General features: G+C 36.8%; 2 protein-coding genes across 4 annotated transcripts; one reads left to right on the top strand and one right to left on the bottom strand.

Moving 5' to 3' along the window:
* Positions 1–8,308: 8,308 nt before the first annotated feature.
* On the bottom strand, positions 8,309–12,433 carry eIF3d1 (eukaryotic translation initiation factor 3 subunit d1). The gene is made up of 3 exons (XM_033477477.2): positions 12,142–12,433; positions 12,013–12,058; positions 8,309–9,898 (listed from the first exon to the last, which is right to left on the bottom strand). Exons 1-3 carry the CDS (start codon positions 12,313–12,315, stop codon positions 8,430–8,432), a joined length of 1,689 nt encoding a protein of 562 aa, XP_033333368.1. The 5' UTR covers positions 12,316–12,433; the 3' UTR covers positions 8,309–8,429.
* A 1,517-nt stretch (positions 12,434–13,950) lies between these two features.
* LOC117224473 (B-cell receptor-associated protein 29) lies at positions 13,951–18,275 on the top strand. Of its 3 annotated transcripts, XM_033477452.2 has the most exons (4): positions 13,981–14,100; positions 16,051–16,135; positions 16,429–16,732; positions 16,836–18,275. In XM_033477452.2, the coding sequence occupies exons 3-4, from the start codon at positions 16,459–16,461 to the stop codon at positions 17,264–17,266; spliced, it is 705 nt and encodes a 234-aa protein (XP_033333343.1). In that variant the 5' UTR covers positions 13,981–14,100; positions 16,051–16,135; positions 16,429–16,458; the 3' UTR covers positions 17,267–18,275. The 3 variants fall into 3 exon arrangements, with proteins under 3 accessions (XP_033333334.1, XP_033333343.1, XP_033333350.1); XM_033477443.2 differs by lacking the exon at positions 16,051–16,135 and having other exon boundaries at positions 13,951–14,100; XM_033477459.2 differs by lacking the exon at positions 16,051–16,135 and having other exon boundaries at positions 13,998–14,190.
* The last annotated feature ends 7,044 nt before the right edge of the window (positions 18,276–25,319 follow it).

Genomic DNA, 25,319 nt, shown 5'->3' with positions numbered 1-25,319 from the left:
CATCGACCATGATTGAGAGGCGCGAATCGTTCGACGGATGCGCCAATAGTGTCGCGTTCGCTAACGCGGTCTTTAGGTTCTCTAGTGCAGATTCCGCCTCACTCGTCCACTGCACGGGCGTGTTGCCTTTCAGCTTGCGCCCCCGCAACAGCAGATTGAGTGGAGCCTGCAACGTGGCCGCGCCGGGTATGAACCTACGATAAAAATTGACCATACCTAGGAAACCGCGCAGTTGTTTGACTGTTGCGGGTTTCGGGTATTCGCGTATGGCCTTAACTTTCTCGGCTAGTGGCCTGGTACCCTCGGCGCTGACCTCGTAACCTAAAAACCTCACTACCGATTCCGCGAATACGCATTTGCTCGGGTTCACGACGATGCCGTACTCCTGCAGACGTGAAAAAAGTGTGCGCAGGTGATCTCTATGCTCCGTCTCATTACCTGACGCCACTAGGATATCGTCGAGGTATGCGTAGCAGAAATCAAGTCCCCTTATCACGGTGTCCATGAACCGCTGGAACGTCTGCGCTGCATTTTTCAGTCCGAAGGGCATAACTACATATTCGTACAAACCGAACGGCGTCGTTATCGCGGTTTTCGGAATGTCCTCCGGATGGACGGGGATTTGGTGGTACGCGCGCACCAAATCAATCGTGGTAAAAATCGTCTTTCCGGACAACATTCTCGAAAAATCCTCGATGTGCGGAATCGGATAGCGGTCTGGGATCGTACGGGCATTGAGTAACCTGTAGTCTCCACAGGGTCTCCATCCGTTATCCTTCTTCGCAACCATGTGAAGGGCTGAGGCCCACTGGCTCTTAGAAGGACGGATGTGACCAAGACTTAACAGGTCCTCAAATTCCGTTCTAGCGTTTCTGAAAAGTTCGGGCGATAAACGTCGCGGCTTACTATACACTGGTGGACCTGCGGTAGTCGTAATGTGGTGTGTTACCTCGTGAGCGATCGGTCTGTTCGGTCGCGCTGCTGGACGCACGAGAGACGGGAACTCCGCTAGAAGTTGCTGGTACGGCGAGTCCCCGACGATCGCCTTGATGGTCGGTGTTGTTGAGGCGGCGATCCTCCCGCTGGATGTCAACGTGGTCGTCCGGTCGAGGAGTCGTCTTCCCGCGAGGTCCACTAGTAACCCATAGTGCGCCAGGAAGTCGGCTCCGATGATAGGTTTGGAGACGTCCGCTATCACGAATCTCCACGTGAACGACCGTCGTAATCCCAGGTCCAGGTCTGCTGGTTTCAGCCCGTACGTGCCGATGACGGACCCGTTTGCCACGAACAGTTCGTGTTTCGCTTTCTTCAACGGGCCTTTAATGTACGCGCGCGGGTACACGCACAGGTCTGAACCGGTGTCTATAAGGTACTCTTCGTTCTTGCTGCGTTCAAGAATGAAGAGGCGGCGGGTCCGCGGTCCATCACAATTTGCCGCATTTACCGTGATGCCCGATCGTTTCCCGCGTCGAATGTGCACAGCTGTCGGCACTTCGTGGATCTCGCTCCGAAAGTCTGGTGGTACCAGCAATGGTCCACGTTTCGCGGGGATGCGCTCCGGCGTCGGCCTCTGGATCCTGAACGGCCACGGTGTCTCCTCGAACGGTGCCTCGATGTTGATCGGTTATCTCGGGTCCGCGGACGTGTGAGCTCGCTGACGACGAGCTTGAACTCCTCCAGCAGGCCTCTCATTGCCTCTGTCGTCTCGGTCTGCGGGGCGGCTATGCTGGCCACGTGGGCTTGGGTTGTGCCCTCGTGTATTTGATCCGCGATTTGCGCTAGCTTGTTTAGCGGGATGTCTGGCTGCGCGCTTACGATCGCCCGGATCATGCTGGGTAGCCTGCCAGTCCATAACGTACCCAGGAATTTGTCCGGTACTGCCTGACCCGCCAAGTTCTGCATGTGCCGCAGAAATTGAGATGGCGTTCTGTCTCCCATCTCTTCTTTCTCCAGCAGCTGCTGGATTCGCCTCCCTTCGGACGCGGACAGGCGCCGGATTAGTTCGCCTTTTAGTGTCTCGTACTTCTCGGTGGCCGGCGGCGACGTGATTATGTCCTGGACCTCCAGGGCATATTTCGGTTCCAGTTGCGACATCACGTAGTTGTACTTCGTCGTGTCCGCGGTGACGCCATTCAAAGCGAACTGGCCTTCTATCTGGTGGAACCAGATCGCCGATTGTTCGGGCCAGAACGGTGGCACTCGTATGCCGACCCGGCACACTTCAGGTAACGCGGCGTTTCCCTGGCTCATACCTGCGTCCATTTCTGCCCTTATTTTACGGCGTGTCACTTGTGATTAACTTACCCGTCGTTTTTTAGTCGCGCACTGCACAGTTATCACGTCGGGGTCACCAATTTAGTTATGGAGTGTGTTCTTGTAAATAACTGGTGCGTGCGGTGTAACTATTAACTTTATTTATTAAGTTGCGTAGAATCACTTTCGGGTAGCGTGACGTCGTAGCAAGAGAGGTATGAGAAGTATGAGAGGTAAGATAGGTATCAGAGGTATGAGGAGTATCAAAGGTATGAGGGCGAGCGTCTCACTGCTGCTCTTTTTATATTATCCTGTTTGCCCCCGGCAAGGGCTCTGGACACCCCCTGATTGGTTGACCCGCGAATGGGTTTTCCCAATCAGCGTTGTCCATCTCCTTCTCACCGCGTTGTCCCTTACGCCCTGAGCGCGACCCGTTTTGGGACCGCGTGGTGATTGGAGTGGGTGCTTTTTTATGATGTAACGGCCTGGGTTTTCCTCAGGGCTGTTGCGCTCGGACGTCCGGCGTTCGGGTCCGTTTTGCGTGCCCTTCGGAATTTCCCGTTATTTATGACGGTCTCGTTGACTATCGAGAATCAGGGAAAAAAGAAACTCTACTGGCTTATTGCCATCCGGACAGGAAACAGCTTACTCAAAGATAGCCTTTTCGAAGGAGAGTCATAAATATGTTAGTCGTTTGCGCGAAAAATAAATCTTTTCTTATGCGCGCCGACTGGCCGCTACAAATCACTGATAATCCGAATCACTTGTGGATATCACGAAAGATCACTGAGACTCGTTCGCAAATAATCGTTTATTCGACGCGTTCGTTCGGGAGTCGACATTTCACTGCCGAAAAATTCAGACCTCGACCGCGGGCCCTTGTTCGTTGTTCGGTCGTCCGAGGAAATGAAACCCGATACCATTTTCTTCGAATGGCCATTAATTACGTTCTAAGAGCGCAGGGTACCGTCGGTGACAGCGGGTCGGCCGTAGTTTACGTCTCTGCACATCTGGTTTATTTCATATGGCGGTACCCTGCGCTTTTGGCCGAGGCTTCCCGTTTATAGGTAGGCCCCTCCATTCATGAAAAGACCCATCTATAGGGTCCCGGGAAAAGGGGAAGCCGCCCATACGTTCACTCCGACTTAAGAAGCGTTCAGGAGCGCGCATAGGAAAAATGTGTGTATAGAAGGGAGTGGTTGTACACGTCGGCAGCTACCACTGTAACTGCGTCCTCCGTGAGACTGAATCCCGTCAGCGAAAACAGTCAGCGCTGCTGTGAAGGTGGAGAAGCCTTGGACAGTAGAGACAAGGGCCAAAGGATCTATGTTGCGCATACCTGTCCCTTAACCGACCAACCATCGGTGTTGATTACGCATAGTTTCGGCCCTGTCGGACAGAGAGAAGCGAGCAGCGAAGCACATGGCGGCAAAACGTCGTGTACATGTTGCCGACGAACATTTTCTCGATTTACTCGAAATGTACATCGTTCCGACACTTTTACCGAGCCGTTTCTTCTCCAGAAGTGTCTATAGAATCCGATCTTGGATAGAGTTTTGGTGCGGGACAAACTAGTTTTCGTAAAAGTACAAAAACATTGCGCAGAAACTACGCCCGTCGAAAATTTTTAAAATTTTGACATTAATTTATTGCTACTTAGGACCAAAAACAATTAATAAATTGAATGCCACTATATTCGGGAAACTCTCCTCTATTTTTTAAGACCGATTAGAACTATCTAACGTTTTCACTTTTCATGCAATAACTCATTTTTGTCAAAAATTTTGGATTTTTATAAGAGCTCATTTTTTTCGAAAACTGTGGGTGATGGAGCAATTCGGTTTTCAGATCCTTGTTGGAGGAGTGAAGTTCTACAAGAATTTCATAGTGACTACAGGAAATCAAAAATCATGTCGGGCAGTGTTATACGCACGAATATAGTAATGAATTTGTATAGCTACGTATCATGGTAGTAGTAATGCTTAGAAAATACGTCAGAATGTTATACTACTCTTCGGAGAAAATATTCAAGCAGAATCCTAAACGCGATTGTTGAAATTACTTATTATTAAAAACGAAGAATATTATTGCCTGTACAGGGTGATATTTTTAATTTGAACATCGAAATTATTGCTGTCACTATTAAAGTTTGTTACGTTGATCGACGAATGGGAAAAGAATTGGGAGAATTATTGAAGAATAAAGCAAACGGTACGAAATATTGGGTGCTGTTTTGTTCATACATCAGAAATTATATCATGCAATTTCCTTATCTCGTATCTTATGAAAAAATATTAAATTTTATATTAATATTGTCTTTATATATATAGTTATTAAACACTATATAATTATAATAATTATAAAGAGAGCTGTCCGTTCTGTCGAATCGAATACTTTTTGCCAATGGTGACATCAATCCTACGACAATTGCATTCTCATTTCATAATATACTTGAATGCAAGTATCTTTTAAATTAAGTACAACTTAATAGAATTATGAGGAAATTATATGTCCAGTCGTAACCGCTCCTGATTGGTCGTCACTGTTGCGGAACGGTCACCGAAGCGTAAAGCGTGACCACGGCTATATATACCACAAAATTTGACAAATAGTTCATTTGACGCCTTGTATCTACATTAGCAGCATGGAGAACATTAAGACTTTCCTTGATGTGATCGGAGTGCTGGACCCTACCAAGGTGGATTTTATTTCCGAACTTCCGCCGGAGGTGTCGAGGTTGATCCTACGCATGGCGGATTCTCGATCTCTGCTTTGCACTGCTAGAGTGTCAAGTAAGTGGCTAAGTGTCTGCAAGGATGATCCTGTCCTGAGACGAACCGCAAGACACTATAAGCAGTGCACAATGCGGAGAAGGAGAGAACGTTTTCTTGTGACAGCTGTTGTAGAACCGAAGGCGACGGTACGGAGGGCAATTCCAGTTCCCGCACAGATAAGAATAGTTGCATCTCACGTACAAGCTCGGTCAGGTTCGACAAGTTCGACGCGTGGTAGATCCGTTAGGATGTAATATTTTGTATTAATAAATTATTTAAACTGACGTGCTTCTTTCAGCAAATAATTATTAATAACTTTTAATTTTTTGATGTATCTTGACCAGCTTCTTTAATAGTAGCAATTGTTTCTTAGTTTTAGATTTATAGAATTATATTTGACGATCTTTGCAGTCAATGCGAGTAAAGTACAACAACTATAGCAGATTTCTATATTTATCTGCATTTCATACCTACAGACAGGGTGTCCATGAAAAGTATGAACAAGCAGGCACCAACCAAGATGGCATAAATATGTCTTTAAGACGTTTTAAAAACATCTGGTGTAGAATATTCGAAACGTCTTATTCTGATTATTCTGTTGCGACAATCTGAACAATCGGAATAATTTGGAACTTCCAGAAAAGTTAATGGTAGTCACCATTAATGTTCGGACATATTTTCAAACACAATAACTTTTTTAGAACTGGAGTAAATGACTCGAATATAACCCTACGCTCTTAGAACGTAATTAATGGCCGTTCGAAGAAAATGGTATCGGGTGTCATTTCCTCGGACGACCGAACGACGAACAAGGACCCGCGGTCGAGGCCTGAATTTTTCGGCAGTGAAACGTCGACTCCCGAACGAACGCGTGGAATAAATGATTACCCGCGTGATCTTTCGTGATATCCACTTTAGCTCAGTGATCTTTCGTGATATCCACTTTATCTCAGTGATCTTTCGTGATATCCACTTTATCTCAGTGATCTTTCGTGATATCCACAAGTGATTCGGATTATCAGTAATTAATTAAGTGATCAGTGTTTGGTGATAGTGCAGTGTAAGTGAACTTCGTAAATAACCATACCAGAGGTTCCCCCGACAGTATGCCTCGAATGTTGCGGTCATCGACCTGGGATCAGCTGTTCGTTGTACGAGGTCAGTGCGTACGAGTCAACAAATGCATCCTCAACTAAATGGATGAGTTTCTTATCGATAATATTTTTCATATTTCTCTAATAAACGTAACTTAACGCGATTATTTATTGTTAAATCAGTTTTGCGAATCAATCGTTGAATTCTGTTCGGACACGGAATTATTTAAATTAAAATATCATTTACGAACTTTCTTAATCTTCACTGTACACCTTGCATAAAAATTTCATATGGTACACATGAGGTGTCATGCACACTAGAAAATTAAAACGGCTGTCACGGTTAAACTACATATTATTTCGTTTTTCTTAAAAATATTACTTTTACGTAATAAAAAAAAAATCCGGAAAGTTCACGCTTCGTAACTTGTTCAATACTTCGAACGCTTAGCCGACCGCACGCGCCACAGAGACCTGTACAGTTTCCACCGTACTCGGGAAGCCAAACTGCGCTGTCCACAGCGCATTTTTCTGAGGTAGCACGGACTGAAATTCGCTATTTGAAATCAAAAACGTCCGAAAATTATTTATGTGATCAATTATATCTTACGGTAATAATTTCCTTCAACGATTTCACATATTGCTTATACAAAATTCTAATTTAAAAGTTTATAATAATTATTTTTTAATGGTTATTCAAAAAGTACAGTTAATAGAGTCAGAAAATTAAGGACAGTAAAGATGACGGATAAATAACGTAACTCAAATATGGAACAAAACAGCAGTAATATATCGTGATGTTCAGGCATTGTGTTGATTCATGCAGTTCGACCATATGCTTCGGTTCAACTCTAATATCATCTTCTGTCCAATCATCGACGCCATTGACAATAACATTTGATTCCGAGTCATCGGCGGAATCATCTTCCGATTCACTCAAAAGGATTCGTCGATTAGTCTGATATATGGGAACGATGGTGCTATTATTGTCGTCAACTTCACAATCACTTATCAGTAGATCAATGTCTTCAGAACAGTCATCAACAACTCATCACTTGTATTGTCACTCATGTTTCTGGACATTTTTAGGGATATTTTTTCTATACTTCGTTTCACACCACTTGTTGAGAGTCACAGCAAGGAGCTTAGCTTCTACACTAGTATTTGCAAGTTGAGCGGAGTCTTATATATTCGAAAAAGTCGTGAGAGTGGGGTGTAGGTAGCATTTCGATTTCTAATGGGTGTGGTGTTGGTGTGCATTTTATTATATGTTGTACTCTATAGAAATAAGAAGCTCTATAGAGAAAGAAGCGTTCCTCAGGTCAAAATGGTAGATCTACCCGATCGGTCGGCTAAGTGTTAAAGCCTCGTGTTGCGGGCTCTCGAACTTCGCGCCGTCACCTCTCATTGGCCAGTGTTTTTCGTTAATAACTCGTAAACAAAACCGCAGATTGCATTTTCGCAAAGGAAAAAGTTACTTAGAATGACCTTAGCTATCCCACATTTCCGTATTGCGAGACATTTTTGGGACACCCTGTATGTAGATTGGTATTATGTGTATAACATATGTTGAGTTTATTAATTTTACCCAAGAGCAGTTGCTTTATTTTTGAGGGGACGTATTGGATTATCAATACGTAACTACATACCTATGTAATTAAATATACACAATGTTCTCAGAATCGTCTTGCAAATAAAGATAGTTACGTACCGAATGTCTTGGTGCTTGACCTCAAGACGAAGCCTAACCGTAAAGTCCAGAGATATTTATGAGGAAACCCTAGTTTTCTATTCGGAATTTCAAAATTTCTCGTTTTGCTAAAGATATATTGAATAAAGAATTTCCTTACCTTGCGCCAAATAAAGATATTGTTTCCTACCAGTAAATATCAGTGTACATTTCATTGTTCACTCTCTCTCAATTTCAGTAATTACAATATCTTCGTCTAAAGTTCCGACTAGATCCGTAGTTTATTATTATAAAAAAGTTTATAAAACAAAACACGATCTTGTAGATTAATCATTTTAAAAGCCCGATTTTCGCTGTAAAGTACATATGTATATGCTAAACTGCGGTAATTGAAAGAGAAATATTAACTCAAAATGAAATGTTTTTTTAATATAAACCTTTATAAAACATAATTTTGTAAAATATTTTAACAGTTTTAGAAACAAAATTGTAACACGTTCTATTATAAGTTGTTTATTTGTCCACATTTTTGCTTCTTACAGAATGTGCTCATGGTACAAATTAATAAGTTTCAAGACAATAACTGGTAGGAGCTTTGACAAAAACTTGACTTGTCTGTTAACTTTGAAAAGCATCGTTAACAGGTTCATCGTCATCTTCGTCTTCTTCTCCTTCACTATCAAATGTATTATCTGGTATATCATATAATCTTATCATAGGTTTATTAGGATCTTTCATAATAAGATATTTTCCATCCTTTTGCTTCATACAAATGTCAATAATACATCTCAAAATACCCCAAGCATTGTCCATATTAAGATTGATTTGTGTTGCAAATTCATTTGGCTTATACTGCTGTGTACCAAGGATAACATGTTTACTGGAATCTCTAACCATTGCTCTTGACACGTATCCAAACTTCAGTTGATCGGAACCAGCTAATAATGCTTGGACAGTCCACTTTGCTAACTTACATGCATTATTACGCAACTCATTTGCCAGAACTGCACCACGCTGAGTGTCCAGCTTTTGTCTCCATTCTACGCCATTGGCTAACTTTGAATCCCATTCATTCAATGCTTTAATAGTTAAGAACTGAGTTTCATTATTAGGTCCTTGCATAACCGCATCATGTTCGCATCTTGAAATGAGAACAATTCCATTATTTAAATCCCATTTCCTGTATCGGTATGCAACACTTGCAACATCCCCCTCCTCCTCTTCCGAAATAAATGGATTTCCTTCATCGAATTTATATCGAGGTTCACTGGACTTTAATACTTGCTGTGAGAAATTATGATTGATAAATGTGGCCTCTAATGCTAGATTCCTAGGAGAATTTAAAGAATTTCCATCATCTTGGGGAGGCTCAACACTGGTTTCGTTTACAGTCAGTAAATCAAATTCAGTACTGTCGCGCTTGTCAAAAAATAGTTTATCTCCAATCTTTTCAATCACAATATCCCAAGAGTAGTTGCTTCGAGTACAGCACATGATTGTTGCTAAAATTGCATCTGTAGCATAAACGTTTCCCTCTGTTTTTGAGAGTTTCCGAATAACTGGATCATCAGTAGTTGTAACTTTATGGAAAATTCTATCAATTCTTTGCAATGGCTTTTCGCTTTTAACATTTACTCTATCATAAGTTTTGTCATAATACTCGAGGGAGCCACAACATGAAATATCTTCACCATCCTTTACACCAGGTAAAGATAATTTTGCTAAGCGAGGGAAGTCCATTTCTTCAATAGTTACCCAGTCTGGTCTTACTGTGACAGATGCATCACGAATTTTAATTGGGGGTTGATTCTTATGATTACGTAATCCTTGCTGTCTACCCCATCGTTTCGTTTGGCCTTTACGTTCTCGTTCACGGAGTTTCAGTTTACTAAGTTGTTGCATCTGACTCAAGGCACCTCGTTGTCCGCCACGACCACGCAAATTCCTTTGATTGTGTCGGAACCGTCCACCACGCTGATATGGTGGTTTTTGTACGCGAGTTGTATCAACCAAATGGAATGTCGTCTCATCTTCATCATGGTAGTATGCATATTGACTGCCTGAGCCAAATTGTGATGTATATTTGTCTACGAAAATAAAAATGTTTTTCTTAATCCAAATGTGTATTTTATACTTAACTGTGTCATTCATACAAACATGAATTGAATGACATTTAATTATATTTGGTATATCCAATAAATATTTTTAACTTTGTCTTAAAACTGTGAATTGTTGATTTTGATACTAACCATATCGAGCACTGAAGGTGACTAATATGTACTGCCTTATAAAAATTACGAGATTGAATTTACTTAGATTTTTGCAATTTTTATATCAATATACATATGTTTCTAGTAGAAATATCTTTATAATTACAATATTCATAGAATAAAATCTATTGAACCAGTCATTTGATCAACGATGGTATGGTTAGTGTTAAATAAAGTAATCCATTGCATGTTCACAATAATACACAAAGCATCTCATAGGAATAAAAGTTATTTTAGAACTAATAAAGTTTAAAAATTGTATATATCTTTTAACACTGACATACAGTTAATAAAAAAAGTGTCTGTACACCTCTTAAAACAGAGTAACTTTCTCCAGATTGGTTCAAACGACTAGAATTTTTGTCAAATGTTAGAAGAGCTAGTTTACTGGATAATGTCTAAGAACATTTTTATAAAAATTACAAATGGTTAGAATGACAATATAACCTTGACAAAAGAAGTTCAAGAACTATGTTTTTTAACTTTTTATTTGAGCCTGTAATGCGTTAATGTAGTGCATAATGAAATAATGCATTTTATAGATCTCTGAATCTTATATGCGTTCTGAACACTTTATCAAAATTGACTGATGCAGAAATACGCTGCAGGCATTCGGCATTACTGCATTAATATTAAGTTAAGTAGTTTGAACCAACTTGAAAAAAGTTATTATTTGAAAAGACGTATGGAAGATTTTATGTCTGATTGTATGTATACAAATAATGAAGTATAAATATTTTATATATCACATTAATTTTTGCTTGAACAAAATTCTCTAAAAGTTGTGTTCCAAAAAATAGAGATTTGTATGATAACAGAACGTATAAACTTAAACTCTTTATTGCAAAAGAGTTAAAAAAAACAAGTGGTGACTAATAAATAAAATTATGTTTTAAAAATCTAATATTAATTTATGAAGATTATTCAATAATCAATTCAATCAAATGTTTCCTTGTAAAAGATGAACTGCATTATCTTTTTTATTTCTTAGTCTATAGCAAATTAATGGTCCACTTAGGTTTGCTTTGGGAGCTTAGTTTTGATATAACAGTGTGAAAATTGCAACAGTCCTTCATAACATGATTTTTTTCTGGTACAGCTCACATTGAAAATAAAAATGATTCCATCACATCCCGGTTATTGTTGACATAAGCAGGGACATTCATCTTATACATAAAGTAATGCATAGCTTATTCTTACTAAAAGCTAATCAATTAGACAGTTTCTTAAATTAGATGTAGATCATAGTTGAACACTTTGAAATTTCTCTTAATATATGATAGTACATTAGGTGAACATGTTTACAATATAACACAAAACACATTCCCTTAATTCATAGTGTTTCTAGGTTTCTTTTAAGATAGTTTCAATACAACATGAAACAAATCTATTGTATTATAGGAGAATCAATTATAATAATTTACTAAAATTATTATTCTTCCTCAATAGTATTCCATTGTATTTGCTTAAAATTATAAGACTTTATAGCTATAATAAGTTATAAACTTTTCAATAAGTATATCATTTTAACGAGCATTCTATACAAAGTTTTTTTTAAGTAATAGTGAAATTTTGACAATTCACTGCAAACTAAGAACTAAAGAAATTGATGTACTTTTAGCCTCTCTTTCAGTAGAAAACATTTTTTTTGTAAGTAACAACAGACCAAGTATGTTGAAAGGCAACAAGACTATGTTGAATAATGATATTATTGTAATAACTCTGGCAGATGTCATTTATTGCTTATTAATAATTAAGAAGTTCTAATAATTATTAGTGCTTGTAACAATTTGGATTACAAGTAATAAGTTCAACTAAACCGGCAATTGATAATAAGTTTAGAAACATTCTATAATATGGTAAAAAAGCTGTTATACTATAGGGACGGTAGTGAAACTATAGGTTAAGTAGAAATAAAAAGTGATGCTTACTAGGAAACTTCTTATCCTGAAAAGCTGGAGTTGTCCAGTCCGATATCTATGATAAAAAATGATGGAACACAAATGTAAAAGTATTTTTCAAGTAATTATCAAATTAAATGAAAAATGTATATGACAAACCTTGCCCAATCTGTCGCCTTTCGAAAATGGTTGATAAGGTATATCCTTGAATTGATCAGGTAATTCACAAGGGCCCCATCCGTTAGGGTTATGCTGAATTGCAGGCGCTTGAAAATGAGCAACTTCTTCTTCCTTCTGGACAGGATCGTCTAGAATTACCACGTCGTCCGTCATGCTATAGTTCTGTGGTATGAACAGGTATGAAAGACACAAGAGACGAAGAGATTGGAAGAGATGAGAGTGGTACGTTAGCTTGCCGGAAGAACCGGCGACGCCATTGTAGGAACAGGGAGTAAGGTGTGTTCATATGTCACATACACACCACATATACATACAACAACGGGTCCTACTTCTACACATCTCCAGGCCGCAGCTTAATTCGTTAGCGAGAGTCGATGTATAAATTTTCTTTGCTCTAATTGGCTGACGATTCACTGCCGAGACAAGATCCACTGCGGATTGGATGCGCAGTAAGATGGTGGGGAAATGCGCACCAGTTTAGGAAGTAAGAAAAGCGTGCAGGAGTAGGTCCTATTACCATATGTACACATTTGGATATAGGATATACTAGGACATATTCCAACATATTCGGATATACTAGGTCCCATTGCTGCACATTTTTCTTCCTCCCTAAACAAGCTCTTTTATTTCAATCATTAGTAAAATGAGTAAATTTCAATCGTTAGTAAATCCTGTGACAGCAGTGAATCATCAGCCAATCAAAGCAAAGGCAATTCGTATTTCGGTCATTCGATTCGCGTAAACTGAGCAAACTGTGGCCTTAGAGCTTATATAGGGTGTCTTATTTTAATCACTGCGATTATCTACAGAACTATTCGTTATTTGAAAGAATGTTTCATGTGAAACTTTTTCTGTTTTGAGGAGGATCTAATCCAATGCTGCCATTTTATTTGTAAGTGTACATTTGAAGGATGCATAAAGCTCACTTTTATTTTTTTTTTTTTATGGAATCATAAATTTTTTATACACGACTCGATGCTCCTCGAAATTCTGAATAAAAATGTATTAACTAGGGGTGTGCGAGAATCCGAAAATTTTGGATCGGGTCGAGACGAGAAATGTTTTCGAGTTCAGGATAGGTACCCAAAACTTTCAGGATTCCCGAAAGAATCAGGAATCTCGAAAGAATCGAGACTGTCGGTTTCAAGATTTACTTTAATAAGATCTGCATAAGTTTTAAATTTTCATGTCTTTTCGAAAACTACACTATAAAATTTATTCTTTAATGTAATTCTACATGAGATACATTTATTAATACTTTTAATATTATTAATGCAATGATAAAGTTGTAGGGATGTGTGGGAACACTTAAGGGTAGTGTTTGGGAGGATAACTTTTTGAGAGTGGACCTCGAGCAACTCTAATAGAACAATTCTCGAGAGTTTTTATTCTCAGATGGACATCTGCCTTTAGAGTCAGCCCATCATTCTGGCCACGGTATATAATTTATTATTCGTATTCTTGTCGTGTTATTATATGTACACTTTAATATTTATGCAATTATCATAAAATTGAGTAGGTAAAATTGAACATATTTGAAGTTTCCATTATAGAAGTCTGTGGTGTTCTTTAAGGTGTTTCTACATGTAATTGTATATATAGTACATACAGTGATACCTAAGTTTCTGCAACACTCTCCGGCCGCAGCGTGCTCCGTTAGTGTAAATAGGAATAGAAATTGTTTTCCTCTGATTGGCTAACGATTCAATGCTAAGGCAGGATTCACTGCAGATTGGATGCGCAGTAAAATGGTGGGGATGCTTGCAAAAGCTAAAGGAGGTAGAAAAATCATGCAAAATCTGAAGCATTACTGTACATACTTATCTATCTGCACCTACATCGGATTGTGACGTCATCGAATGAGGTGTTATTTATAAAATTTCCAAGATTTCTCGTACTTTGAACTTGCCCATAATCTGTACTTCGTACCAATTACCGGTAACGTATTTTTGATGTTTGATATTTTTATAGCAAATCTGTGTGATTTTTATTATAAGTGTATTTCAGATAGAATTTGACATATTTGAGGTAAAATTTCATAACAAATTTGTCATCTTATTACAAATTATTAGTGTTTGTTACGCATTTAGTTTATCATTTACATTGTAAGTGTATTGAGTTATCTATTTTTAAATCATTATCGCAGGCATTGTAAGAACAATCTTTATGTAAGCAAATAAGTATTTGCAAAAATGATTTAAAAGGAAAAAGATATTGATACCATAATTCTTTATCTGAATTATTTTATTAAAATGTTTTTATTTTTATTACACTCATAATTCATAATATAGCATATTTAAGAATATTATATCATGTAGTAATTTTCCACATAACTTTTTAAAACAAATTAGACAATCTAAAAATAAAATAATTTTTCGAACATTAATTATTCATAAGATTTTTAAAAAATTCAATTTTCTTTGATGAAATAATTCTGATGATAATGTTTCCTAAAAATAATACAATTTTAGTCAATTCTGATCTTGTGTTTAATATATGCTCTTCTAATTGATATACAAATAATACAGTTGAATGTTCTAGAGATTTTGTCTTATTGAGTTCCTAAGTAACAGGTTTTTGATAAATAAAAATGTTATTTAAAGATTCTCTACTTGACAGTTAGCACTTTCAATATTAATTGTCTGATGATAATATTTTTATATCTGAACTGCTTTAGTTATTTTACTAAATGATTTTCTTTATATGAAAATTCAACATACATATTTTTTATAATCTAAATTACTTCTTGAAATTAATCTCTTCCTAACTTTGTCTTTATTTTGTATAATTGTCGAAAAATGCTGATAAAACTCTTAAGTTTGTTAATACTATATTTTTTTTATTCTTGATCAACTTTTTACCACAAAAATTTGTTAAGTTCATAGAATCTAAAATAAAGATTGAAGGGCGAGATTTATAATATTAATTGCTTTTTTCATCTTCTTTTATTTTATAGATAACAAGCTAATTTGATGTATTCATCAGTATAATCCATTACCATAGAAATCAACATTTAATTTAGAATAATTAAATCATCACCTAAATGTGTATGATATAGCTTCGAATGTCTTAATTATTTTTATCTTCTCTCAACAGCTAGTGTCTGTGCTATAGTTTCAATGCATTTTATTCGATAAGTTTTACAAACAAGTTTATGAAAAGGATTAATTGACTTGTAAAATTCTTTGATGGTAGAGCTGAAGAAGAATACTTTGTGCATTTTGTTTTGAAAACTTTATAATGCACATTGTTTAGTCAATTTGTATTCTATATGTCATTTTCATAGTTTATTGCACCATGCTTCAGAATATTGTCTTATATATTATTCATAAATAATAATAAATAAATTGTTGTTATGATTAACAGCAACAAAACTTTGCTAAAATAATAAAATAGTATATTAATCATGTGACAAACATTTTGCATGAAGGTAAGCATGTACAGGATGCTAAAAAGAGTGCTTCAAGAGACTTAAAGGATTAGTACTCACCAAGAGAACTAAAAAATATCCAATCAAATGGATCTAAAAGTCAATCCTACCAACAAAATATCAACTTTTAGTATCTAAGAATTTTCGATAACATGAGTGAGTTTCACTGCGACATAATGAATGTAAATAGAGAAATTTATTCAGAAGTTCAAGGTTGTCAACACAAGATTATAGTCTCGACAAGGATTCTTTTATAAATGTAAATGTGTAATACATACCTCCTTTGTTATAATCAGTTTTGTAGTAGGTAGTAGATTGGTGGATAGGGATGAGAGGCCTCAATCTCCTGATTTGAATCCATTAGATTTTTTGTTTTGGGGACAATTAAAAGTAATAGTCTATTCATTATAATGAAAATGCATGTCAAACAATACGTGATTCGGGAGGAATACTTGCAGATGTACATCAATCAATGATCTATACATGTGAACTTTGCATTCTAACTGAGGGAAGACATATGGAAAACTTACTGTGACAAGGAAGGTTTGTATTAAGTTTGCATTTATGAAAGAATCCTTGTTGATGCTTAACATTACCATATTATCGAATATTTTTAGATATTCAAAATTTATTTTCTATAGAAAGGATTGACTTTTGAACCCATATTGATTGGACATTCTTTGCTTCTCTCGATGAGTACTATAAATCTTTAAGGTCTTGATCCTCTTCTTTTTAACATCCTGTGTTTGAATTTATAGGGGTTTTTCATTTCCATTATTATAAGTACTAATGATAAGATAGTAAAATATAATTATCTTTCATTTGTTTGGTTGCAGATATTTACATAAATTGAAGAAACAAGAAAAATGAGTTTGCAGTGGACACTGATTGCTGGTTTTCTTTACGCTGAAATTATTTTTGTGTTATTATTAGTTTTACCAGTAGCATCGCCTACTAGATGGAACAGGCTTTTCAAATCAAGATTCCTAAAAAATATAACTGGTAAAGCTACAATCTATTTTGTGGTTCTTCTCATTCTATTAGTCTTAGTGTTATTAGATTCTATAAGAGAAATGCGAAAATATACTACAGCTACAGAACATTTAGGAGAACGTGCTCACTTAGATGCTGAAATGCAAGGTATACATTAATTCTTGTACCATATTTTATGCTATAACATTATTTTTTAATTAAGAAGCTATGTTATTCCCTTAATTTATAATCTTTCTATTGTTTTTTATAGGTAACATGAAATTATTCAGAGCACAAAGAAATTTTCATTTATCAGGTTTTGCACTATTCTTAGTCCTAGTTATACGCCGTCTTGTGGTATTAATTTCTACTCAAGCAACATTGTTAGCATCAAGTGCAGCAGCTATGCGACAAGCAGAGTCTGCAACAACAACAGCAAAAAGTTTATTGTCACAAAAGACAACTGGAGAAAGTGCACAAAATGATTCAAATGAAGCATGTGATAAAGCTGTATCTGAATTAAAAAATCAACTTAAAGAATTACAAGATAAAAATCAAGAATTAGAAAAACAGATCGAGAAGGAACAAAAGGATAAAATGGCTATAAAATCACAAGCTGAATCCCTTGCTAAAGCATATGAACGTTTATGCGATGAACATGCCACGGTATCTGCTTCAGATGGTGATAAGAAAAATGATTAAATTATAATTCATTAAGAACAGTATACATTTACTTACTAAATTAATTTACAATAAACATATAGTATTTTATTTAAATATAAGATTTATGATATTAAAATAAGCTATCTTTTACACTTTCAATTTAAAATTCTGTTGAAAATTTAGAATACGTGTTACTTCGTACACTTATTTTACTAAAGAATTAAGAAAATAAATCTTTGTGATAAAGACATCTAAGTATGCGTGTCTGCATAACAATGCAGTGTTAAGCTGACAAGATATATATAGTATGTATGGTTTCATTAGTTAGAGATTTGTTAAAAGAGGTGTCTTCGTTATTTTACACATGTATATGTATGTACGAAGCTGTGGCTATTGACTTGTTAATGAATTTTAACTTGAATTTTCAACTTAGCAACTACATAAAAGTGATGTACACTCTAAGTCTATCATTTTTACATATATGTTCATAACGTTTCCGCCCATCTAGTTTACGAAAGAACAACCTCTTAATATATGACTTATGATAAGTAAAGTGGCCTCTATATGCAAAACCCGTGATACCTACTTAAGAAGGGATCGAACGAATTTTTGAGGTATCAATTACATTTCAAGGTAGATGTATACAATTTCTGTAAAAGTCTCGATAGTAATAAAAGTTTCGAAGTCTCGATAGTAATAAAAGTCTCGAAGTCTCGATAACGTAAAAGTGATGGCCTTTGAGTATACATATTAACCACCATGGCATTACTCGACTAACAAATATTAGATCAGAGCATATATATACCACAAATTTTTTAATTAATTTTTAATGAAGATCAAAGCACACAAGAACGCAGACTCTTCTTTCTTAACATATTTTATATTAACACTAGAACTACCAGATCAAATAAAGTGATTCTTTTCACAATTATTTCTTTTAATGCATGGTAGTTCTAGTGTTAAAATCGTATTACATTATTATTTGTTATGCCTGAAATATTTTTATTTCTAATATTCAATAAATAAATAATTTAATGTGTTATAACAATTTTTTATAAATATCTTAATCGATTATGAAATTTTCAATCTCAATTACGAAATGTTAAAAAGCTCACTGTGTTAGAAACTATGGAAAAACTAAATAACAAGATGACATGTAATATTTTTAATAACTGCTAAGTATCAAGTTTTATGATAAATTTTTTTTACTTTATACTCGAAAGTTTCAAAATACATTTTTTGTACGTTTGCTGAATGTATAATAGCTCCATAACATTTATATTATTACAAAAATTGGTATGTATGCTAATTTTTAATACCACATTTTAAAGTTATCACCCATAAAGGTAGCAGGTCAAGTAAAATAATCTACCCAGTAAACAATTTAGCACGGAAATGGTATGAATTTGGCACCTAACTGCCTAAGACCATATTTGCATACTACCAGACACGGCGTTTGTATTGCGCGTGAATAAGAAAGCCAAGAGTTCAGTGAAGCAAAGATAGCTTACTGAAGATGTGGCACGTAGTACAAAGATGATCATTCAAAATGGCTGACATGGTATCAGGTTTCAAGTTCAAATCTTATATGCTATCCACTCATGTCCACTATTGATCACCATGTGTGTGAACATAATTATGAACAGTTTTGAAAATAATGTGTTATGTCAAAGGCTGCAAAGAGAATCAACATAGTGATGGGAATATATCTTTTCAGCATATGTCCTATGCATATACCATATAAAATCAATTGAATTTGTTTTCTGAAAATTAAACATTTTTGCATATTTATTAAAGTCGAATATTAAAACAGTTCAACATTAGAGGAGCTACTCTGCCACTACCATTCTACTGCGCATCCAGTATCGCGCAATTGCTTTAGAAAGAGAACGAGAAATGATCAAGGGAGACAGAATGAAATCAGGAGGCTATATGTGTGAGTGTCCACATGGACGAAACCTAGCCATCTCACTTTGCGTGCTTACGACGTAGTCATGAGTTGATTTATGTAAAACACCAGAACTTCTTTCAAAATGGCATTTATACATTAGAATGTGGCGACTACCTCCAGACCCGCCAGCAGATGGATTCTCTTTTCCCGCAAGTAACCGATCTGCCTCCATTTGTATATATGCAAATTTCGTCTGTCCTTTCGACATTCCAACGTCTAAGGCAAGGGCTTGCTAGAATAGTCTTACTGATGAGTCCTCCGGTGGGTCCTGAACCAAACGCTCAACCCTCTCCTTTTCCATAGAATATGGATTTACTCCGTCATATTTCAGCCGCCGCCAAAAAAAGCTCATTAGGAAAAGTGTATTGAAACAAATAGGTCACATATTTCAATCAAATAAATATCTTTCAAGAAAAGATATGAAATTTTACTATTCATTTGTAACATTCATTAATTTTCTCGCGCTAACATTCAGGGCAATGCATTAATTAGCTAGACCTGATCCTGCTCTACTTGTCGAAACATTTCGTACAGACACATACGTTCAAAACATCTCAATGTGCATTGAGCATCGCTGGGGGTGGAGGATTTGTCACATTATGGGCAGGCATTGGATATAATGGGAAGACCAAAATCAAGTTCATTGATGGTAGAATGGAAAATAGTAATTATACACTTAAAACTGATATAAGAGCAAATTCGGGATCATGCTCGCAGAGTTGCTGTCGAAGATTTCATATTTCAGCAGGACAATTCAGCTGTTTATACAGTTAAAGTTGTAAAAAATTATTTTCAAGCTGAAAATACACCAATTTTAGATTGATTATCACAGTCTCTGGACCTCAATAATATAGAAAATGTGTAAGGTCAATTGAGTAGAGTAGAACAGTCGGCCGCCGTGACGCGGCGGTGCGGGGTGCGGCCCCTCGCATCGCCGAATCAAGAAGATTCAAGGGGGGAGGATTCATCTCCCCCCGGGATGCGGCCGGCCAACGCTTTTCTATCCTGGTGGCCGGCCAGGCGAGGGGGAGCCGCGGTAGTGTTCTTCAAGAGTTCCCGTGGCTCCCCCGTAATCCGCCAGCGTCAGGCACAGCGTCCCTAGGTCGCCATGGGGGTTTTAGCGAGTCAAATCTCGCACTACACCCGCTCCGCTCCCCCGGGCGGGGCGGAGGTGTCTGACCAGCAGATTTCCCCAACGTAAAAAAGAGTAGAACAGTATTCAAAGATGGCAAACAATATAATAATTTTAATGATTCGATAGTAGCAATTCTGAAAGATTATACAAACTTAGATCAAAAGTATAGAAAAAAATTGTATAAAAATCTGCTGAAACGAATGATCGAAATTGTTCAAAATGACATTTCAAAATGTGTGAAAATTTTCTGAAGTTTTGTACATTTTTTTAATTTTTTAAGCAGTGTCTTATAATTATATCCAGACGAAATTGTATTATTCTTGAATAAATTAGGAACTTATTATTTTTCGCAAAATTGATGAAGATATCATTAAAAAAAAACAATTTTGATTTCATGAAATATATTTTCATATAATTATAGTATTAGGTATCTAAACCAATAATTTTCAGAATATCTTATAATATTGTCCATCAGTGTACTTAAATGATATTTGTATTTAACTAATTTCGTGTCCTAACAGAATTCAACGAATAATTTGCAAAGCTATTTTATTGACAAATAACCCCGTTAAAGGACGTAATAAGAAACTCACCCATTAAGTCGTAAATCCACTTTATGTGTGCACGCGGAAATGTGTGCAGGAGAGTAGTGCTTTGACCTCGTACAATGTATGATGAACTGTACAGATTTTTATATAAGATGCGTTCGAAATTCGCAGCGTTAGCATTACATACCGCAGTTATGTCATGTTTTCTCATGTTCTCCTGAAGCCTTCATAGCATTTGCAAAATAAACGCGTTGCCATTACACACACCGTATACAACGTCCTTACAACGTCCTTTTCATATTAATGCTCGGGCCAATTGCAGAAAACTGGCATGATGACCAACAATGTTTTGTTTTCCTACAAGCGAATTTCAAGCGTTCTCCATCCAACGCAAAATGTTGTTGGCCACATCGTGCAGTATTCCACAGTCCCTTCCGCGTATCATAATGGCAAGAACACTGCAAGAATATTATAATATGATTTTCTTGATTACTCTTGTACGGTGCTAACAGCGGCAACGTGTTTACTCCAAGGATAACAAAATAATAAAAAAACTAAACGATCTATCTAATTCTATTTTGAAATATTCAATAGATCAGTTCTTTTGCCATAAGAATGCATAGTGTCAATGAGTTTTACCTACGTTTGCTTGTTTTATCTTTTTTTTTAAAGGTGCATTTTCTTCCATTCATCAATTGGTTGTATTTATTTTATTTATTCACATAATTCTCAACTCTCGGCTCTTTTTTAATTTAACCTCCGACTTATACGACTACTTTATATAATCTTTTGGGGGGGGGGGTGGTCTAATATTCTTAAATTAAGTGCATATTAGAGTATTAGAATATTGTGAAGAATATTGTGTCTATTCTAAATCTCTAAATAAAAACATGTCTCTTCTTCTTTCTCCCTCTCTTCCTCCCGCAGCTTGCTTATTACAAGATCATTTTCACCTCCTTTCTTTTTCCTTCTTTCACTTTCTCGTTCTATCCACTTCATTGCTTCCAAGCATTCTCCTGTTTTGCTCAACAGTTGATCCATCCTTCGTATCCCCTTAGTATCTTCGCAATTTTCCATTATGTACTGTATATTTTCCTCATCTCCCTCACAGATTGTGCATATTCTGTCCTCCCTGTCTCTCCAGTGTTGTTTCCCTCTTGCTTCAATGTCAAATCTAAACCTCGCAATCAAAAACCTCCACCCCTTTAAATAACTAGGTAGTTCTAATGTGATTTCTTCTTGGTAATAGCTGTTTTATTTTGTGCCGTTTATTTTTTCCACCCTGCCTCTTAATTCTGTTCAAAATGTGTTTTTCTGCTTCACCATTTTTCTGAAGCTTATATCCCAGATATAATATCCAATACTACTCAATTAGGTCGTCCCTCCACCTCCACTCCCTTGCCTTCTTCCTTCTTCCTCTTTCTTTCTCGAAGACCATTATTTTCGTTTTCTTTGTATATTTTTTGATACATTTTATCGTCTCTCTTAGAACTGTTTCCGAGGTGGACAATAGCACCATGTCATCGGCGTATGCTAGCGATCATATTTTTGTTCCTCAAATTAGTACTCCCCCCTCTCCTCCTTCTGCTTTTCTTAGTTCTTCGTCTAGCTACGTTACGAAAATGTTAAAGATGGTAGGGCTGAGCGGACATCCCTGCCTGACTCCCCCCGCGGTTCAGAATTCCTCTTGTTTTTACTATATTCCTTATGCTGTGTGTGTGTGTGTGTGTGTGTGTGTGTGTGTGTTTTCTCTACTTTACAAATTCTTCTCTGCTTATTTTCCCTTTCCTCAACTTCCTTCGCTTTGCTCTCAATTCTCTTTTCATTCGCATCCATTATTTACTGTGCCATGGTTTTTCCCCTAGCAACCATTTTTAAAGTATTTTTTTCTCCTTCTCAATTGCTGCCTTTACTTTATCTCTTACTTCATCCCATAGATTTTCTATGCTGCTTGTCGCCACTTTTTATCCTTCACATCCTTTTCAGTTTTTATGGAATAACTCTATTCCTTCCATTGTCCAGTCACTTCTGTGTATTTCTAACGTCTTCTTTTCTTTCCCTGTATAATGCTTTTCCTTTTCCCTTTCTCGTCCGCCCCTTGCCTTTCCACTATTATCTCTAAGGACACATGGTCTGATTCAGTTCCATTCCTTTCTATAATCAGTATGACCCCTATCGCTTTTTTATCTGCAATCACACAATTTATTACTGTCGCATCATTCCCTCTGATGTACTGCCATTCTGCTTCTCCTCCAAAGCTTCCGTTTAGAACCAGCCATTCTTTTCCCTTTAAGCTTTCAATCATTATCTTTCCTTGTGTATTAATTGTTTTAACTTTTGACCTTCTTTTCTGCTGTCGGATCCTATTCTCGCATTGAAGTCCCTTCCAATTAATAAGGCATCTTCTCTAGATCGCTATTATTCTCCAGATTTTACCATTGTGATTAAGTTTTAGTTCTGCAACTCTATCGCTCCTTTCATCTCTATTTCTTCATTTTTCACCAAAAACATCCCCCTTGCCATTCTTTTTCACTGCATTATCACTAAATACTGATCACTTATCAATAATATTTATGGACGAACTTTCCTGGCTTAATTTGTATGGCCCTGAAAAAAGCCGATCTTTTTATGGGACGCGTTCGAAGTTGGGTGAGTTTCTTATTGACAATATTCTTCATATTTCTCTAATAAACAAATTCCTTACGTCCTTTAACGCGATTATTTATTATTAAATTAGCTGTGCGAATCGTTCGTTGAATTGAGTTCGGAAGCGGAATTATTTAAATTAAAATATCATTTACGCACTTTGTTAATCTTCACTATACACCTTGCTTAAAAATTTCATATGGTACACACAAGGTGACATACACACTAGAAAATTAAAACGGCTGTCACGTTTAAATTACTTATTATCTATTATATAGAATGTGTACTTAGTGTTTGACATAAACTTTTTCCGGTAGATTCTGGCCCTGAATAAATATCGAATTTTAAAAACATCGGAAATAGTTGTAAAATTAAAAATAGCTGGAAAATTTAGCCTGTATGCACTCGAGTTTTTCAAGTTATAGCAGGAGACCGAGTTGTTGACCCTGCGCTTTGATTTGGTTGATTATGCCTTCTGGGTTGCAGTCGGGGAGATCCTTCAGCACCATTGATAAAATGCGCTCTCCTTTAGTAGCAAAAGTATACAAATGAATTCCTCGGCTATGGAGCCCAGCCTTTAGCTCTACGAAGTCCGTTAAGTTGGTTAATTGAATTCTGATAGTATCTTTGTTGTATTTGAGGGTATAATCTTCGCCGTACGAGGCGTGGAGAGTTCCTTTTCAATCTTGAACTATGGAATATTTGAAATTATAGATGTATAGTGGGGGCGGTTTGTCGGAGTTTAAATTTAGTAGATTTAAATTTTCGAAACTGGTGTCATTTAAACGGTTGGCGTCTTTTTCCTGCTGACTGTTTGGTTTGATCGAGTTAGGCCGTTACTAGATCAAAGGCCGTTCTAGATCAAAGGCAGTAAAAAATGAGGACCGGTTTATGACCGGTATATTAAGTAATACTGGAAAATTTGATGTATCTTCCGTTAGATTTGGCATATCAGAGTTTTTGTCAGGATTAATACAATTGGAGTTACTATTCATTTTATTTTTAATTTTATTTTTCGAGGGCGATCTTTCTTTCGTGACAAGAAATGTACTAGATTGTTATATAGTGTGAGTTTTAGAAGGGGGAAATTCCCAAGCGGGGTTTTCTCCCTAACAGGAACTTGGCATGAAACGCAGGAGGTATCAGCCACGCTTTCGATTTTGGCGTTATCGGTGATTTCTGTAACAGTGTTAGGAGGCACAACCTTAGATATAGGGAATTTAATGAGTTAGTTGTTAGTTGAGTTTTTTGGACTCGCGTTTTTGTGGAACTCAATAGAGCTGTCCGAACTGAGATTCATATGATCGGTTGCAATCCAGTCAGAGGTTTCAGCTTCCTTCTCAGTAGGATGATGTTCTAGGAGGTTTTGTTGTGAGAGCTTGCATCAGCTCGACAGTAAGTTGAGCTTTCTAGCGTTGCCTAAATACTGATCGTCCTGTTTGCTAACTTCAGCCTTTTCGAGGAAGGCAACGCGATTGGTAGCTATACTTCACCGATTTTAGATTCCAATTACCGTCATGTCTAAATTATAATAATGTTATATTGCAATTATGACGCAACTCTGATGCAACTATCGGCGAAACGCTGCTGAACAGTGTCGTGCTCATGATCTTGAAACAGCGCGGATCATGGAGTGTTATAGGCCATCGAAATAAGTTTTAAGTGATCGTCCCAATCGTTGTAACAAATCTTTGACTGTACCATGTGTTCTCTCGAGAGATCCGTTACTCTGCGGGTGAAAACTAGTTGTTTTGATGTGTCGAATTTTAAAAAGTTTCTCAAATTGTTCCATTAGCTTGCTTACGAAATTTT

This window comes from Megalopta genalis, unplaced genomic scaffold (assembly GCF_051020955.1).
Source record: "Megalopta genalis isolate 19385.01 unplaced genomic scaffold, iyMegGena1_principal scaffold0026, whole genome shotgun sequence".
Classification (NCBI taxonomy): Eukaryota; Metazoa; Arthropoda; class Insecta; order Hymenoptera; family Halictidae; genus Megalopta; species Megalopta genalis.
This window is presented reverse-complemented; position numbering and strand designations above follow the sequence as displayed.

Bases quoted from the DNA above. Each gene is read 5' to 3' on its own strand.
- eIF3d1 (XM_033477477.2), bottom strand. From the start codon at position 12,315: ATGACGGACGACGTGGTAATTCTAGACGATCCTGTCCAGAAGGAAGAA. The intron at 12,059-12,141 runs GTTTGTCATATA...TTTTTATCATAG, and splicing joins AAGGCGACAGATTGGGCAAG to ATATCGGACTGGACAACTCC. The intron at 9,899-12,012 runs GTAAGCATCACT...TTATTTTCGTAG, and splicing joins TCAGGATAAGAAGTTTCCTA to ACAAATATACATCACAATTT.
- LOC117224473 (XM_033477443.2), top strand. From the start codon at position 16,459: ATGAGTTTGCAGTGGACACTGATTGCTGGTTTTCTTTACGCTGAAATT. The intron at 16,733-16,835 runs GTATACATTAAT...TGTTTTTTATAG, and splicing joins CTTAGATGCTGAAATGCAAG to GTAACATGAAATTATTCAGA.